Source organism: Chiloscyllium plagiosum, chromosome 12, assembly GCF_004010195.1.
Source record: "Chiloscyllium plagiosum isolate BGI_BamShark_2017 chromosome 12, ASM401019v2, whole genome shotgun sequence".
Taxonomy (NCBI): Eukaryota; Metazoa; Chordata; class Chondrichthyes; order Orectolobiformes; family Hemiscylliidae; genus Chiloscyllium; species Chiloscyllium plagiosum.
Window position 1 is genome coordinate 63,400,253 of NC_057721.1, and position 19,795 is coordinate 63,420,047.

Below are 19,795 nucleotides of genomic sequence, written 5' to 3' on the forward strand. Positions count from 1 at the left end.
TTGCACCTTCTCTAGTAGGTACATCCACATACTGAATCAGAAAATTGTCTTGTACACATTTAACAAATTCCTCTCCATCTAAACCTTTAACACTATGGCAGTCTCAGTCAATGTTTGGAAAGTTAAAATCCCCTACCATAACCATCCTATTATTCTTACAGATAGCTGAGATCTCCTTACAAGTTTGTTTCTCAATTTCCCTCTGACTGTTGGGGGGGAGGTATATAATACACTCCCAATAAGGTGATCATCCCTTTCTTATTTCTCAGTTCCACCCAAATAACTTTCCTGGATGTATTTCCAGGTATATTCTCCCTTAGCACAGCTGTAATGCTATCCCTTATCAAAAATGCCACTCCCCCTCCTCTCTTGCCTCCCTTTCTATCCTTCCTGTCGCATTTGTATCCTGGAGATCAAGTATATGAGATTAAGATTTTCATTCTGCCCTCTCACCCAACTTGTTTGTTCACGAAGGAACTGAGTATTTGAATAAGTTATAGGTAACAACAAATACTTCATTTTCAATACTGTATTAAAAAACATTGACGTTTTTAAATCATTAGTTTGGATGCTTGGATAGAGTTTGGAGAGAGAATACTGTAGGATGGTATGCTTTTCAGAATGCGTGTTTGTTAGTAAATAGGCCGTACTTTCCAAAGAAAATGCATTGTCAGGCTTTCTGAGAAAACAGCATATTGATCTATTTGGCACAGTTGAAAGTCAATATCAATTTTCAAAACAATTTCTAATTGTGAAAACATTTTTCAAGCAGCTTATTTTGCAATTAGTGTCCAGTTGTGTTCATACTAAACTGCTTGTTTATTTGAATGTATTCTGAAGAACACAAGGAAAAGATTTAGAATTCAAGTCTTTTCTGGACTTGGAAGAAAATGAAGCTTTTGATTGAGACTGAAAGTTCTCCACTATGTTGAGTACATGGATAATTGAGGAGAAAGTGAGGACTGCAGATGCTGGAGATCAGAGCTGAAAATGTTTTGCTGGAAAAGTACAGCAGGTCTGGCAGCATCCAAGGAACAGGAGAATCGACGTTTCCTGAAGAAGGGCTTATGCCCGAAACATCGATTCTCCTGTTCCTTGGATGCTGCCTGACCTGCTGTGCTTTTCCAGCAACACATTTTCAGCTACATGGATAATTGACTCACTTAAAGCAGCACAGAACAAATTGGACATTATAGATACTGATTTGTTGTGAAATTTTGGTGTCTGTTGCCATGGTATGATATGCGTTTGTATCTCTGATCTCTTGAAAACAGCAGTCAACAGACCTTAATCAGAAGCAGGTGCTGAATGAATGTTTGGCACTTCTTTGCATTGAGCTAAATTTCACTACCACAGATGGCTTTGAGAGCAGAAGGTTAGGAGTAAATTGTCAACCTCCTTGTTAACAAGATCAGTATGTGGTAGTGATGCATAAATTAAAGGGCAAGATAAAAGTAATGGAGGCCTTTTACTCGAAGAGTATCTTAACGAATATGTTTTAGATAAATGTATTTTCATAATTTGATTTGCAAGATTTTTTAAGCAAAGCAATCTTTTTGAGGCACTTATTTTCAAAACTTGTGCTTTAACCCACAACTTAACAAATGTCATCAAAATTAAAGTTTAATTCTGGTCCAAAGAGCAAAAATGAGTTGACAATCCAAGTCTCCTCTTCTCTGTTCTTGAAGTTGCAAATTGAAAGATGAATGAGCTATTTATTGGTGATTACAATTAAGGTTTTTTAATGTTTAAAGTTGTAGTTTTTGGACAAATTATAATAATGTTGGGGGTTTTCATCTTCGGAATATCTGTAAAAGAAATATAACTCAGGATGTGAGAACATATATTTATCCTTTTCCTTCTCTCAACTCCCCCCTTCCCCCCTCCCCCCTCTCTCACATAGTGTGGATTCTACTTCTTCGGAAAGCCCTCCGAGCTTGAAGAGAATGACCACCCCACCTTCAAAGCTATCTGCAGCACATGGAGATGGTAAGTACATAACTGATTAAGTTAGCTGCATCAAGAAAAGCGAAGTCTTAAAACTCGTCTTAAGCTTTAGTCTTCAGCCCACTGTGGTGACAGATTTAATATACAAAACTGAAGTTGGTGGCACTGCAATCTAATAGTTAGCTCTTATGAGTTTTTCTTTTTGTGAATTTATTTCCTTGTAATGTCTGAGGTATTTACATTAAATAAGAGGTTTTCATTTGGTTGCTGTTTTAGTCCTCTTAACACGAAGGTGAAAGATTTTACTAAAAACAAGCGTATATAATTTATTGTTTGTCCATATATTTAAATGCTAATAAGCCAATATTAAAATATTCTATTGATTTAAAAGTTACTTTGGAGGGTTGAAAAAGAGCTACACCTTACTTTGGCAGTGACCCATCAGTTAAAAGCACAAAAAAAAGTTTCCCTAAATTTGTTAAACAAGTGCTGACTTTAAAATACAAAATGTACTCTTTGCAAATATGTTCAGGCTGTTTAATTCCCCAGCCAGAATTAATTCGGTGCAAAATATTTTATAAAAAGGAGTTTGTTTGAGATGTTTGAAGAATTACAAATTGTTAAGATAGCTCAAGCAATGTGTTTCAGTTGGCAGATGTAGACTGATCATCAGCAGTGTACATTCAATTCCAGAGACACTTGTGGCTCCTAGTGGTATCCCTATCTCTGGGTCAGAAGGTCTGGGTGAAAAGTCCACCTTGTGGAGGTGTCATAAATGCCCAGAAAGTTGATTAAAATTAAAAATAAATCTGTCTCAATTGAGATGAGTACCAAAAACCATTTACTTTGGCTGAAATGTTGCTAATGTGAAAATTAATTGTAGTAGTTCATAACGATTCTTTTGTTAACATCTGGAACCAGGGGGAAAAAAAATCACCTCAATCTCGAAGACTGTCTAAAAATATCATTGGGCATCACCAGTCACCTAAAATCTTATCAAAGGCAGTGTTTTGGTTTTGAAAGTCCCACCCACTTTAGCAACAAGGATGCAACTTAGAAGTTAGTTTGCACTCATAATTTTTTTTTAAATCACCCTTCATCTTGTGATGGGTTGTATCTGAGAAATATTTATCGTTCAGCTTGGTAAAGATTTTAACCTACTTTAAAAGATGTTGCTTTTTATTTGTCTCAATTTTCCTTCCTCCTTTCTGCCTCCATTGCAAGCTATTCTGCTGCTTATAATTCGCAATACTTTTTTTTTGTACTGAATAGATCATATTAAGCAACATGAAAATAGTTTGCAGGAGTGCAATCTAGTACCTTAAGGAATTTTAATTTGACTTTTAATTAGAACCAAGTTAAACATTTTATCTCACTGTTGACAAATTCCATCATTTAGTAGCTCCCACATAGTGCTAATGCTGGCATTAACTACAGTTATTAATTGTACATGAATAATATTTTTAAACTTCCATCAGTTGTGATACTAGATGATCCTCAGATGGAATCAGTCTAATTTCTTTGTCCTTCTATTCATCGTGCATTTAACTAGATGAGTCTATATACTTGATGCTTAGAAAGGAGTTGGGTCAAAAAATGTATAAATTCTTCATTTTAGAAGCCCTTTAACCAATTTATAACTGCATGTTTAAAGCCTCGTGCATAATTCAAGCATTTAGCTTCTATCCCTTCGGTCTGCCACTCATGCTTCAACAATAGTTACAAGTATCACATTTTTTTCCTTCCTCTGTCCAATAGTCCTAGTCCAGTTACTATTCAGATTTTGTAGTGCTACTTAAAATTATTTTGTCTATTTTTCTCAGTATGCACTAGTCTATCACAGTTTGCATTCCCCTGTCCTGTTTTTAAAAAGTTAACTGTGGAGCTTCACCATTTAGCAGCTGTGTTTCCCTACCCCACACTCAAAAGAACAAGAGAGTTGAATCATATTGCATGCAACTGTTAACAATACCCAAGCCAACATTAATAGGACTTAAAGTATAGATTTGCTATTGGATAATTTCAATACTTTTTGTAATCTGGCTGTAAATAATCCTCTAAGCCAATGTCCAAGTTGAGGTTTTAGCAAAAAAAATTCTGGCATTCTTCATTATTGAAATCCTTGAATTTTTTTTTTGCTAGCCTGTGCCGACTTTTCAGTAAAATCTGGAATTTGATAGTCTAAACACACCCCCACCCAGCTCCCCAACATGGTTGGGCCTACATGTGACTCCAGACCAACAGCAGTATGGTTGATTCTTAACTGCTGTCTGCGCAATTATGAATGGATTGGTCCATGCATTGAGTACAGGAGTTGGGAGGTCATATTGAGGGTGTACAGAACATTGGTTCGGCCACTTTTGAAATTCTGGTCTCTTTGCTATAGAAAGAATGTTATCAAACTAGAAAGTGTTTGGAAAAGGTTTACAAGGATGTTGCCAGGGTTGATGTTTGAGCTACTATGGGAAGAGGCTGAATAGCCTGGGGCTATTTTTCCTGGAGCATGGGAAGCTGCGAGTTGACCTTATAGATGTTTACAAAATCATGAGGGGCATGGATAGGGTAAATAGGCAACGAATTTTAGGGTGAGAGGAGAAAAAATTTAAAGGGAGCAAAGGGACAACTTTTTCACATGGAGGGTGGGTGCATGTACAGAATGAGCTGCCAGAGGAAGTAGTGGAGGCTGGTATAATAAGGGCATCTGGATGGGTATATCAATAGGAAGGATTCAGATGGATATGGGCCAAATGCTGGCAAATGCGATTAGATTAATTTAGGATATCTGGTTAGCATGGAGAATTTGGACCGAAGGGTCTGTTTCCGTGTGTATATCTCTGATTCCCTCATCCTGTGAATAAAAAAAAATGTAGGAGAAACAACAAACTCATGTGAGTTGCTCAGTCATATAGATTTTACACTCTTGAAACTGGGTTTAAAAATGTGAAACTGCTGAAAGAAAAAAAAAGTGCCTGCTTTTATCAACTTTCATTTGTGCCAGCCAGTTCTCTATCATGATACATGCAATAACAATGCATTTTCTGCACTCTGAATCATGATCCATTGTTTTGGAAATCTCAAAAGAAATTAATTCAAGACCATAATATTAAAAGCTGTTTTTCCAACTTCAAAGTGAAAAAAAAACGGTGAAGCACTAACCTCAAATTCTTGAATTTGGTCAATTGTGAAATTAGAAACAGTCCATTGAGTTTGTCCTGGCTAAAAATGAGCATGTTGGTTTGATTTTAAAATATATTATCCTGAGTTGTAAATAATAGCATCATGAAATGTGATCCCAAAACTGATTTCGAATAAAATATATCTTGTGGAGCCCCATGTAGTAAAAGTGTCTTTATTGATCTCTATTCTGCAAAAGTCCCAAGTATTCATCCACAAGATATTATACAGTGATTATTTTCTCTTTTCCCCCCAGTCAGGTTACTGCATTGTTGGTCTTGTTTTTTTCCCCTGTGTATTGTTAGCTTATAACATTGTATCACTGTCACTACATTGTCATTGCTATTTTTGCTCATTTCTGTGCATCACTTTGACTCTTGTTGTCACTTTGCTTTATCATGCTGTACTGTTCTTTGTTTTCTGATGTCTGCTATAGAACCTTGCAGGGAGGAGGCTGCTCCGCCTCGACCTCCCTTTCTCCCAAGGAAAGGTACAGTAACTATCTCACTGACACTTCTAATGAATCAGTTGTAATTTTGTAGCCCACTTGAAATCTTTTTCTGATAAAATGTCCTTGACTTAGATGAGTTTATTTGTAAGTGGTGTTTTGCATGAAAGATGAAATGCACTGACTGTCTTTTTAAGATAAATGTATTGTAAATATATTTATAACTTTGTATATTTTAAATATCAGTGTTAGAAATATGCCAAAATGCAGTGGTAGTATTTGTTTAAAAAGGTAATCGCATCATCAGGACTACACTTAAATTCATCTCTGACAGGTGAGACAATCGTGCTTTTGTTCTATTTAGTTGATAAAATTCTTCAAAAATGTTTGAAACTTGCACTGAAATAAAGTTAATAATAAAATTTCTCCTTGGACATGGGGAATGTGCAGGGGAACCGCATGCTTAACTCATTTGAAATGCTTAAGCACTCTCAACAAATTACAGATGGTAAATACCTCTGGGTATGTTGCTGGACGGATCAGAGAAATGGGCTTCAGTTTGAACTCAAAAAAGATTTTGAATTAAAAGATGAAGCAGTATAAGCCACTCAAAATAGCATTCACACACGCATGCAGCCCCTCACACAACTTTTTACTACAAACTTTTGTCAAGTTCCACCTTTGTCTTCTACAGGACAATGTTGGAAAAATTATCTGGGAAAGGTGGGTTCAGGGTACACACCTGTGCAGAACTCTAGGGAAAGTATGGAGAGAGAGAGGGTGGGCGGGCAGTCAGTTATTTGGAGATGGTCCCTGGGCTCCCATTGATGCCCAGGACTATTCTCGGCAGCATTTCAGTAAGCCAAGTTCATTTTGAATCATTGTAAACAAAAGGCACGATCAGTGTTAGAAGCACCTCTTCAATATAATGTTTCTGTCAGGACCTCGAGATCTCCTTCGGATAATCTGATGTTCGGATAATCGAGGTTCCTCTGTAGCTGGTTCTGCAGGTCATGTTTTACATATGGACCTTCAGGGTTTTGTGTTAATTTAAGTGTAAAGAAAACTGTCAAATTGTTTCTACATTTTTATCACGCAGTGCATCTGTTTTTTTCATTTTGTTAAATTTTATTCCTCCTTTCCTGATCATATCTCCTTGCTGGGTTCCAGTTTCACCAGAGTAGCTTTGTTACATAAGGGTTGAATTAGGAACTTAGGTAGTGAGTATTGGCAAAGCAATGAATTACAGTCAAGCCAATCCGCTCCTTGATTTTTTTTTTCTCTGATCAGAGGATGCTGCATATAGTGATCAGAAACGTAAACCATTGACTGTTTTTCTACTCCTTAAGCTTACAGTGCTGAAACTAATTATAGCGCATGCCCCAGCCCAATAATTGATCCTTCTACTTTATTAGCCTGCACATGTATCTGTAGACCCACTGTGTTGCTCTGGATGATGTTTGCATGTGTTTTTATAAAATGAGATCAGGTCTTGTTTCAAGTGCTTTTGTTTTTAATTACCCCACTTCCAAACAGAACAATAATGTAGTGCCTTCGAATACCCATTAAGCACTTAAAGGAAATCAGAACCCAAAGTGCTGATGGCCAGCAACAGGCAAAGTTTAAAGATAAAAATTTGACTTGGCCAATAGCATTGTACATATATAATAATTAGGAAAATTATATTGCATTATATATTTGATGTATATCATTTAACATAATCAAACCAGAATGATCCTCGTTCATCTAGATTCCAATTTGAGGGTTCCTTGCCCTTCAGAGACGCTCTTTGCTGCTTCTGGTGGAGAAGGTGACTATAATTTCTGCTTAAACATAGATGATGAAGTCTGCGTTTGTGAACAATATTACCACAGTGCATGTTTCTTTTGAATGTTATGAAACTACTTTGGTTCCATTGTGTTTTGTTTAACCGGGCAGGTTGCTTTATGCACTTGATGAAATGGATAAAAGGAAAATAATCAGCTTGATAAATACAGTTTGAGAACGACAATGCATATCAAACTGATCTCGTGTATGAAGACAAAACTGCTAGTTAACAGAATTTTTAAGCTAAATTTTGTAAAGGTCTTCAGAATCTGCCCTTATTTGCCTTGCTTAGTTTTGGCCCTTCATGACTCTTGACATTGCACACATTGATTTATGAACTTCACAAATGTATCTGTTCTCTCGTCTATAAGACATAGCAACATTGAAAAACATAATTGTGGAAGCATTGTTATTTCAGCACAAGCTCCTGGAATTTCCTGCCTCTGAGTAGAGTGGATATGAGCAGTTTTTACACCCAAGGAACTTTGTGCATTATTGATTTATACCGGGTTTAAACTGAGGTTTCCTCAGTTTTGGTGCTGTTTTCCATCCATGCTTGCTAATTCATGTAGTTCTAACTTTGCAAATGTAAATTTACATTACATGAGGAATTTACAAGAATAAAGGGGTGTGATGGATGGTAGTTATAGGAAGGGAGAAATGTCTCAGATACAGTCACGTCAGTGGATTAACTCCAGGAAAGATAAGAGAGGTAGGCAGGTAGTGCAGGAGCCTTCTGTGGTTATCCTCATTTCAAATAAGTATGCTGTTTTGGAAAATGTAGGGGGCGATGGATTCTTGGAGGAATGTAGCACAAATAGCCAGATTTCTGCTATGGAGACTGGCTCTAATGCAATGAGGGGTATGTCGGGTTCCAAGAGATTGATTGTGTTAGGGGACTCACTGTTCAAGCCACAGAAAGGTGTTTTTGTGGCCAGCAGTGAAAAGTCAGAATGGTGTGTTGCCTCCCTGGTGCCAGGATCAAGGATATCTCAGAGAGAGTGCAAGAGGGGAGAGGGCCCAGCAGGAGGTATTTGTACACATTGGAACCAACGACCGAGGAAGGGAAAAGGTTGAGATTCTGAAGGGAGAATATAGAAAGTTAGAATATAGAATCTTAAAAGGAGGTGCTCGGGAGTAGTAATATCTGGATTACTCCCAGTGATATGAGTTAGTGAGGGTAGGAATAGGAAGATAGAGCAGATGAATGCATGACTGAGAGCTGGTGTATGGGAGAAGGATTCACATTTTTGGATCATTGGAATCTCTTCTGGGATAGAAGTGACCTGTACAAGAAGGACAGAGAGCACCTGAATTGGAAGGGGGCTAATATACTGGTAGGGAGATTTGCTAGTGCTGTTTGGGAGGATTTCAACTAGTAAGGTGGGGTTGGACCCAGGGAGGTAGTAAACAGAGATCAATCTGAGACTGGTACAGTTGAGAAAAGAAACCAGTCAAACAGTCAGGGCAGGCAGGGGCAAGGTATGATGAATAAATGAAACTGCATTCATTTCAATGCAAGAGGGCTAACAGGGAAGGCAGATGAACTCAGGGCATGGTTAGGAACATGGGGCTGGAATATCATAGCAATTACAGAAACATGGCTCAGGGATAGACAGGACTGGCAGCTTAATGTTTCAGCATATAAATGCTACAGAAAGGGAGGGAAGAGAGGAGGGGGAGTGGCGTTTTTGATCAGGGATAGCATTACAGCTGTACTGAGGGAGGATATTTCTGGAAATACATCCAGGAAAGTTATTTGGGTAGAACTGAGAAATAAGAAAGGGATGATCACCTTATTGGGATTGTATTATAGATCCCCTAATAGTCAGAGGGAAATTAAGAAACAAACTTGTAGGAGATCTCAGCTATCTGGAAGAATAATAGGGTGGTTATGGTCGGGGATTTTAACTTTCCAAACATAGGCTGGGACTGCCATAGTGTTAAGGGTTTAGATGGAGAAGAATTTTGTGTAGCATGTACAAGACAATTTTTTGATTCAGTATGTGGTTGTACCTACTAGAGAAGGTGCAAAACCTGACCTGCTCTTGGAAAAAAGGCAGGTCAGGTGACTGAGGTGTTAGGTTAGGGGAGCACTTTGGGGCCAGCGGCCATAATTCTATTTGTTTTAAAATAGTGATGGAAAAGGATAGACCAGATCTAAAAGTTGAAGTTCTAAATTGGAGAAAGGCCAATTTTGGTATTAGGCAAGAACTTTCCAGCTGTCCCTTTACCTGCAAACATCTACCCCCCCAATCAGCTTTTGAATGTGGGAAGTCTTTCGAAATGAGGTATTGAGAGTCCAGAGAAAGTATGTTCCTGTTAGGGTGAAAGGAAATGCTGGTAGGTGTAGGGAATGCTGGGTGACTAAAGAAATTGAGGGTTTGGTGAAGAAAAAGAAGGAAACCTATGTCTGGTATAGACAGGATAGATCGAGTGAATCCTTAGAAGAGTATAAAGGCAGTAGGAGTATACTTAAGAGGGAAATCAGGAGGGCAAAAAGGGGACATGAGATAGCTTTGGCAAATAGAATTAAGGAGAATCAAAAGGGTTTTTACAAATACATTAAAGGCAAAAGAGTAACTAGGGAGAGATTAGGGCCCCTCAAAGATCAGCAAGGCGGCCTTTATGTGGAGCCATAGGAGATGGGAAAGACACTGAATGAGTATTTTGCATCAGTATTTACTTTGGAGAAGGACATGGAAGTTGGGAAACAGATGGTGACATCTTGAAAAATATCCATATTACAGAGGAGGAAGTGGTGGATGTCTTGAAACACATAAAAGTGGATAAATCCTCAGGTCCTGATCAGGTGTACCCTATAAGTCTGTGGGAAGCTAGAGAAGTGATTGCTGGGCCTCTTGCTGAGATATTTGTATCATCAATAGTCACAGGTGAGGTGCCAGAAGACTGGAGTTTGGCTAACGTGGTGCCACTGTTTAAGGGTGGTAAGGACAAGCCAGGGAACTATAGACTGGTGAGCCTGACATTGTTAGCCTGTACCTTCTAGACTTTTCCATCAGAAGTAAGCCTTTCCAATGAGTATTTTGTATAACAAAGTCAGGAGAAGAGCAGAAGAACTGAGAACCTCTTAGATTGAGGTGCTATGATGGAAGACAGCAATTTTGAAACTAAAGTAGGTGTAGACAGGTGTGCTTTGCTGTTCCTTTCAAGGAGAACACCACAGAAATAGCAATGAATTTTTTTGTGAATAAAATTCAGGAAACTTGTGCCCTTTTGCATTTCGAGTTAACATTTCATTCACAAGTTGCCCAACAGCCCCCAAAGAAAAAGTCTTGAAATACAGGATGCAACTTTATTTCAGACAGTGAACTCCCAGAGTTTGTCTCCTTTTGAAATGGAGGAAACATTCTGCTGATCCCAAATTGCCAATTTGTTTCCCTTAGTTCAAAAGAATGCTACTTTAAAGGGCATCAGTTAGTTCAGTTGGCTGGTTGATAAGCAATGCAGAGCAATCCCAGTTGCGTGGGTTCACTTTGTGGCTGAGGTTACCATGAAGAACTATCCTTTGCTCCTCCAAGGTATGGTCACCCTCCGATTAAAACAACGCTAGTTGTCTTTGTGTAATGAGAGCACAGTCCAATGGTCCAGGAGGACTATGATGACTTTACTACTACTTTAATAACCACAGTTTCAGAGCTTACATTGTATTTTCAGGATTATCTGTTCGAAATCTCAATTACATGCAAATTTAAAATGTTGATTTTAATAAATGAAGTTCATAGGAATATCCTGTTGGGACATCGGGTTTTTAAGCTGCTCTCTGAACTATTAAGCTTAGTACAAAATGGATGCATGTAGAAATTCACTTATCGTTCATATTTTGAAAACATTTGTCAAAATGATTTTTTGTGCTTCTATCGGATGTCTTTCAGCAAGTGCACCTTTCCACTGATCTGAGGACTTTGTCATACATTGAGTTTCAAGTCTGTGATAAAGTTTGGTGCTGTTGATTTTGGCTTTCGAGGTGGTCATGGTAGAATCTGTAGAAATTTGGGTTTAATTTTTCAAAAGACATAAAAAGACATCTGGGAAAATGAGCTGTTTTCTTCAGCTTCTTTGAAAACTAGGCGAAAAACTTCACTGAATAAAGCTGGACAGGAATCACTAAATCATTGAACTGCAGAACTCTGTCCATGGATTGAAATAGCCTTCCTTCCCTTCAAACACAGTAGTGATGAAAGCATCTGAAAGCAATAAGCTAGAACCATTAAGTGCTGGCAAGTAGCAGAACACTCTTTGGCACTGATTAGAAAATTTTTGTCTCATTTACAATTTGCAATATCAGGGAGAATGGTCTAATTTTTTTTGGAATGCATACAACAGTTTGGCTAAACAACAATCTTGATCCAGCATTTTTTTAAAAGTTTCTCTGCATTGTATTGATGATTATCTACTTGAAGTGCATATATTAGTGGTCCGCTTCGATGTAAATATGTAACCTAGTTTTGGTGCCATATTTGAAGTGAAAGTAAACTGAAATAGTGTGTAGTTTAATGTATGATCATTCTTGTTTTAGTTGCATTACACTTGCACTGAAGTGTGTAGTCATATTCCTTAATTTCTAGTGAGGCACAAAGGTGTAATGTGCCCTGAATGATTGACTACAAATATTTGTAGTCAATTTTAGGCAATAAATATCTATTTTGGCCTTTATCTCAAAGTCAGGACCAAATCTGAGACTGAATCCAAGATTGAATAGCGGAAACCAGTTAGTTGAAATTATCGGCAAATTGCACTGTTTTGGTGGAAGTGCAGATGAATTAAGGGAAGGTTATTGAAAAATTTGGAGCAGAGGGATAATTACTTTACTTTCATCTTTGTGCCCTGACTTATTGAGATCAAGTCACTGAATCACTGGCTGACTAAGGTTAGGCTCGATAGATTGTCCTCTTTCTGGTTGACATTGGTACAATATGAATTTGCTAAATACTAGTTCCAAATTATTCCAATCTAGTGCAGAACCTCTTTCTTCCCTTCTTTTATTTGGATGAAATTACATTGGTGTCCTTGCCTGAGAATGCTGAAATTAAACTAGGTGACAATAAAAGTGCTTAATTTCTTAATGTATGAAAATCCTTAAATAGGAAAAATTGCCTTTGTTTTTACTAGTACTATTATCATGACATCGAGCTATAATGTCAGGGAATCTCTAAATGTGTAAGGTTTGATGCACGTGGCATCAAAATGCGGTTTTATCCTGATCTAAACTGTACATTCGTCATTGTATTTAAATTACATAGCTTTGGAGTAAGTTAGAATTATCCAAAAATGAATTAAATATAATTTGAAACCAAGAATTATAAATTCAGTTTTGTTAGTCATGAATCTGTTATAAGAGTTAAAACAAGTTTGGTGTCATGGATTTACTATTTCTCAGTTACTGCAAAAAGGTACATGTTGGATTCTGCTTAATGTGCTTGACATGTGGAAAGATTAACATTGTAGCAAATTGCACATTTCTATTACAAAGTAACTGTTCTCAAAATTTCATACCCATTAGAATGAATTGCCATTAATTGGGTAACCATTTCTATACATAATCAAAAAAAGGTATTGGGGTCATAGTTTCTTTAGGTCTCCAGTGGTAGCACAAAGTGCATTTTGAACATCTTTACTTTTGCCTTCCCACAAGCATTCTAATCCTTACAAATACAAACTGAAGTCTTCAAGAAACTGAACAGGTCAGGCAGTTCTGAAGAAGTCATTCTAGACCTGCAGAGATCTTCCAACACTGTGTTTATTTCCAAAGTTCTGTGTTCATATTCTCTGCAATTGTTCAAACTGCTTTCTCCTCTCCATTTCATAGAATTTGTTGCTATGTACACGTATGAAAGTAATGAACCTGGGGATTTAACTTACCAGCAAGGTGATGTGATTCTTGTGACAAAGAAAGATGGTGACTGGTGGACAGGAGTTGTAGGAGAAAAAGTGGGGGTCTTCCCATCCAACTACGTCAGACCAAAAGACTCTGAGGTAAATTTTCCCTTCTGTTCCTTTCAGCCCAGAAAGCAGCTCTTATTAGTTGTCTTCTGCAAGGTTAAGTGTTTGCCCTCTGAGTAAAGTGACAAAAATTTGTTGTGGCAGCTATTGTACTACTTTGTATCATTTAAGTTCATTTCTGATGTTTGTACTTAAATCATGTGGTGCAGTATCATTGTTTGTCAAATCACATGGTACATGAACCCATTTTTCATTTTATGGACCAACCATCAGCTTGAAAGCAGGTAGCCTACCTGTAATGTAATTGGGGCCCTTAGTGGTAACTAATGCCTAATTAAGGATCACATCAATCATGGTAATCATTTAATGAATGTGAGAGAGGCTGATGTTTAACATCCAAGCTGACCTTGGTCAGAGTATTGAGTACAGGAGTTAAGAGGTCATGTTTTAACTGTACAAGACATTGGTTAGACTATGTTTGGAATATTGTGTGCAATTCTGTTCTCCTTTCTATCAGAAGGATTTTGTGAAACTTGAAAGGGTTCAGAAAAGATTTACAAGGATGTTGCCAGGGTTGGAGAATTTGAGCGATAGGGAGAGGTTGAATAAGCTGGAGCGTCAGAGGTTTACAAAATCATGAGGGACATGGATAGGATAAATGGACCAAGTCTCTTCCCTGGGGTGGGGGAGAACTAGAGGCCATAGGTTTAGTGTGAGAGGGGAAATATAAAAAAGACCTGAGGGGCAACTTTTCATGCAGTGGGGTATGTGGATGGAGCGAGCTGTCAGAAGCAGTGGTGGAGACTAGTACAGTTGCAATATTTAAAAGGCATTTGGATGGGTATGTGAATAGGAAGAGTTTGGAGGGATATGGGCCAGGTGCTGGCAGGTGGGACTAGAATGGGTTGAGATATCTGGTTGGTATGGACGAGTTGGCCAAAGGGTCTGTTTCTGTGCTGTACATCTCTGTGATTCTATGACCAGTTTAACTCTTTGGAATGCTGGGCACTTAAAGTGGAGAGGGTTCTTTTTGTCCATTTGTTGGTTCCATTTGGATAACCCACATCCTTCCAATCAAAACAAAAGGCCCATTCAGTCGGACTTTTCAGTATGGCTCCAGTGAAGTTCATAAATGTGGCTGATTGCCCGTGTTGCTAAATAGCACCTCCTTGGCTTATCTTTAGAAGCAACTTTGGCCCCCCCTCCTGCTTGTTGCTGGAGCTTCTGAGATGGTGTTTTCTCCTGGAGGTGAATGGAAGTCTTGCCTCTTGCAACTCAAAGGGCACTGCCTGAAAATTAAACCAGTTAAGATGTTTAACAGAAGTGGGCTCACCTCTGATGCTTGGGCCATGTTGCAGGGAATGCAGTCAAGCCCCATGTCTGCTCACATGTCTCATGGAAGCTTCTGGAAACTGAAAATGGTCAATCACTAAAGAGAGAGCTTTACTTTCTGAATTTAACTGGGTGAATTTTACACTCCGCTTTCTTGTATTAGAATCTGGACAATTTTAAAAGTGAATTATTTGCCAAGGTTTTGAAGTTTGAACTTTTCTGTCTGTTGGCATCTTGAAATGTATTCTAACCCAAGCAAACTGAGTGGGAACTTATTTTTGTTTCCATTCCTGTTTTCATTCCTGACTTCTGATGTACTATTTGAACAAGGTTATTCACTCAGTCGTTAGTAGTTACAGTCAAATTCTAAACTTGTATGCACTTTATATATTTTTAGATTGTGCCCCATTGAGTAATACCAGTTTATTTCATGATTGGAACAAAATTACGTTGTACTAAATTATTGACTTGTGCTGTGTTCTTTGCAAGTGGGATAACATGAATAAGTGCTAATGATTTGGAGGTCTTATGTTTTTTTTTTAACTACAACTTCTGGTCACATGAAAACTGTCTTCATTGCAGGGACCTGGGCAAACTGGGAAGAGTGGAAGCCTAGGAAGAAAGCCTGGTATGTCTTTGATATACTTCTGTGTACAAATCCAGTTTTTAAGCTTTTCAGGAATTTTTTCAAAAGAAAATCTCTCTAATTTGGCACTGCAAATGACCAGAAGGTTTATAATCAAAAACACGAAAAGGAATTGCTGGAAGAACTTAGGAGCTCTAACAGCATCTGTATTGAGAAAGCAGGACTATCATTTTGGGTCCTTCTTCAGAAGACCTAATGGTTTTTGTGGTTCTGTTCGCCGAGCTGGGAATTTGTGTTGCAGACATTTCGTCCCCTGTCCAGGTGACATCCTCAGTGCTTGGGAGCCTCCTGTGAAGCGCTTCTGTGATCTTTCCTCCGGCATTTGTAGTGGTTTGAATCTGCCGCTTCCGGTTGTCAGTTCCAGCTGTCCGCTGCAGTGGTCGGTATATTGGATCCAAATCGATGTGCTTATTGATTGAATCTGTGGATGAGTGCCATGCCTCGAGGAATCCCCTGGCTGTTCTCTGTTTGGCTTGTCCTATAATAGTAGTGTTGTCCCAGTCGAATTCATGTTGCTTGACAGATGTCTATAGAGTCTTTTTCCAGTTGTGCAGAGGAATTAAAACGTCAGGATACTGGGAGATCTCATTTGTCCTTTAAATAGTCCAGTGGGAATTTTTGTCTCGTGAATAGACAGATCCATCTTCATGCCTTATTAGAAATTTCCATTTCAGTTTCAAAAAGTTAAAAATGTGATTTGAATATGATGGTAAGTTGAGAACAAGGAAGGCAATGGGATTAGATTAGTGCATGCTGCTAAGGAGGAGACAGTTAGATATTTAAGCTGGAAAGGGACCTAGAGCATTCTGAAGAAGTCATTTGTAACTTTTCTCATCTTCCTACCTGCATGGCTGCTAGACATCCATGGAATTTTGCAGAAAATAAATTATTATACTAGTAATTCTGAAGAGACTAGTTAATGGGAAGCTTTACCTAGCTGTTTCACTTTATAACAAATGACTCATCTTGGACTTGACAAGATGGATGCTAAGAAATGGAAAACTAATCTGTGCAACATTGTGTGTGAATGTAGCTGTGTAACTGTGAAAATACCACCAAGAACAAAAGTGAATTCAATGATCTTGATTTGTTCCAAAGCAAATTAGATGGCTTTCCTTGCCAAAATATTTTGGGGTTAGTAAATGAGACTTAGTAAGTGTAGAGTGCTTTGGAGGTGCAAGTGACTTTACATCTATGACTTCCTGCAGTTTTCCACCAAAGATTGGTTCTTCGCCTAATGCCTGCATCTTTTGAGTAAATTATCACAGCCCTGTTCTTTATATAGTCAAACATTGGACATATCACTTAGACCGGTGTCAGCATCTTTAAGAAATCCTGATGCACTGACTCCATGGAATTAGCCAGGCAACTTCAATAGTCAATTCATTTGCTTCATGGAACTTCTGAGAAAATCTTTGGTCTGAAATAGAAAAGGCTTGGTCATCTGAACTATACCCTGAGCTGACTGAACCCTTTACACCGTTGCCTACCTCTCCTTTTACATTTGCGCATTCACTCATACACCACCATACTGAAAGGGAGTTTAGCCCATGCCCTAAAAAAGGGGGCGTGGCTTGGCCGATCCTCCTCTCTTCATCACCAAACACCACCACCACCACCAGTCAGTCTCCTCGCCCCCAGACTTCCTCTGAGAAATTCAGCCTTGAAGGGCCCCTGAACATTTCTGAAGAGATTGGTATGAGAAGTCTGAAATAGTAGTACAAGGCTCTCCTGCTCAAAAATGGTAGGAGTCAAGAAAACATTGTTGCTCCTCAAAGAAGTTGGCCTGTGGTTTGTTAATAACTTCATTGTTCTGCTGTTAGGACTTTGGGTAGTCAAAGGCAAAGTAGATTTTTTTTTTGCTTTTTTTTTGGAGCATATAGTGGGAGAGCAAAATATCTGAAGAGTTTGCTGTTGCTTTGCCCACCTGTATTGATGCCCATCTTTTCTCATGGATTTGATAGAACATAGAAGAATACAGCGCAGTACAGGCCCTTCGGCCCTCGATGTTGCGCCGATCCAAGCCCACCTAACCTACACTAGCCCACTATCCTCCATATGCCTATCCAATGCCCGCTTAAAAGCCCATAATGAAGGAGAGTCCACCACTGCTACTGGCAGGGCATTCCATGAACTCACGACTCGCTGTCCTATACCTACCCCCCCTTAATTTAAAGCTATGCCCCCTTGTAATAGCTGATTCTAAATCCATTGAGATTGTCTGTTCATCAGTTCTGATGAAGAGTCACTGAACTCAATGTTAACTCTGCTTTCTCTCCACAGATGCTGCCATACCTGCTGAGTTTCACCAGCAATTTCTGCATTTGTTTCAGAACTCCAGCATCAGCAGTTCTTTGTTTTATTTTAATACATTAACTTGAACTGCTTTCTTGTTGAGTGCTGGCAGTTTTCAATGAGTTGACCTCAAGCAGCTGGTGGCAATACTCAAGAATGTTGGCGATACAAGACCAAATTTTGGAAAGGTTCTTTTACTGGGGGTCTTCCTGGCAGCAGACCTCTGTAAATTTGGCTCCTACCTTTTTGCTGGTTGCATGAGACCTATATACAGAGGAACTTCAATGTTTGGTGAATCGAATGCCAGATAACCTAGCTTAACCAGGCACCGGCTCCTTGTGACCTTAACAGATAATCCGATATTCGGATAATGGGGGCTTCTCTGAATTGGTGATAAACATCACTAATGTGTAGGTGACGATGTATAAAAGCAGTATGAATTTAAAGTTTCTTCAAAGACTCTGGCTGAGATCCTCAACTATGGAGGTATGACTTCTGTGTTGTATAAAAACTTGTGACAAAAATATCATTGACTGGCAGAAAAGATGAATGATCCTCCTTGAAATGACTTTCTTCCTGTTATAAGATCATTCTGGAAAGACCCCCCACCCCCAATAGTTTTGATTCATTCTGTTTAATTCATATTCCAATATCATCTGCTTTTTACAGAAATTGCTCAAGTGATAGCTCCTTATACAGCAACTGGTGCTGAGCAACTTACCCTGGCACCTGGTCAGCTCATTCTCATTCGCAAGAGAAATGCTGGTGGATGGTGGGAAGGGGAGCTTCAGGTAGGTAGTCCATTTATTTTGCTGTAATTTTTCCTTTAGTGATTTAATTCATCTAGGGCAAACAAATGTTGCTAAGCATGAACCAAGTGTCGTTTGAAGATCTTGTTTGTTTTGTTTGTTTGTTAATATGTTCATTATTTGGGTAGTTTATTGCAGTTGCAGTTTGTCAACTCAGTTAACCTCTCTATAAATTACCAGTGTTAAAGTTCCATTTTGACTCTCTTCTCTGAATGTTGTGCATTGCTGAAGCTCCAACCAAGAGTAGTAGCATGGACTGTCCTGTCCACACTAGCAATGTAGTGCATTGGTGCCATCAAAAGTAGGCAATGTCTCGAGCTGGTTAAGTCGATGATCAGTATTACAGTTTAAAAATATAACCTTGGAAGGTCCTCTGGTATTGGGGCATTCACTCTTTCACTTCTGGGTTCCAAGTTTAGCTCAAATTTATAACCTAGTGATTGGTCTGCTGTTTATTCTTCAGTTTGATTTATGACTGCACTTCTAATTATCCAACAGTGTATAGTTTGGAATTGTCTTTTGTACTAGTGAATTTAGGGGCTTTGCTTTTTTTATAGGCTCGAGGAAAAAAGCGACAAATAGGATGGTTTCCTGCCAATTATGTGAAGCTTCTCAGCCCTGGAACAAATAAAAGTACTCCAACTGATGCTGCAAGACCACCCACAACAATAAATGTTTGTAAGTTTGTCTTAGCATTATACAAACATCTTGCTTTATCAGTGTGATCATGGAATAAAGTTAATAATAATATAGTAACATTGCAAGCTGTTTAATTCTCATTATATTCAAGTCTTTTGTTATTTCCTCATGGGAATGCATCATTGCCCTCCAAGGGTCCCCAGGTATCCAATGTTATTGATGGGTTTTAAATGGTGCATTTGTTGCATGAAGTCTCTGCGCAGATTTAGGTTCCTTTCTGAAGGAATGCTGGCTTCCAGTTTTCACATTACCCAACTTTGTAGAATCTGTAGAACTAGCTTTTCGCAGTTTTCTTTCCTCATTCTCTGTCACCTCTTGACCAGAGTGCTGGGGAACAGGAGTTGACTGTGAGGTTACTGGTTAGAGTCAAGATTAGAGTGGTTCTGGAAAAGCACAGCAGGTCAGGCAGGATCCGAGGAGCAGAAAAATTGACGTTTTGGGCCAAAACCCTTAATCAGGAATGAGGCGCTGGGAGCCTCTGAGGTGGAGAGATAAATGGGAGGGAATGGAGCTGGGGAGAAGGTAGTTGATTGTGTGGTAGGTGGATGGAGGTGGGGTTAAAGGTGATTGTTCAGAGGGGAGGGTGGAGCGGATAGGTGGGGAAGGAAGATGGACAGGTCATGAGGGCGGTGCTGAGCTGGAAGGTTGGAACTG

The 19,795-nt window shown here is 38.8% G+C and overlaps 1 protein-coding gene across 3 annotated transcripts in view; it reads left to right on the forward strand.

Moving 5' to 3' along the window:
• itsn1 (intersectin 1 (SH3 domain protein)) overlaps window positions 1-19,795 on the forward strand; it is a 207,869-nt gene that overhangs the window by 136,664 nt on the left and 51,410 nt on the right. For all 3 annotated transcript variants that reach the window (XM_043701257.1, XM_043701255.1, XM_043701256.1), the window contains 7 exons: window positions 1,904-1,989; window positions 5,558-5,611; window positions 7,320-7,379; window positions 13,227-13,393; window positions 15,275-15,320; window positions 18,303-18,424; window positions 19,000-19,120. In XM_043701257.1, coding sequence (XP_043557192.1) covers window positions 1,904-1,989; window positions 5,558-5,611; window positions 7,320-7,379; window positions 13,227-13,393; window positions 15,275-15,320; window positions 18,303-18,424; window positions 19,000-19,120 — 656 coding nt within the window. The remainder of the gene's footprint in view (window positions 1-1,903; window positions 1,990-5,557; window positions 5,612-7,319; window positions 7,380-13,226; window positions 13,394-15,274; window positions 15,321-18,302; window positions 18,425-18,999; window positions 19,121-19,795) is intronic.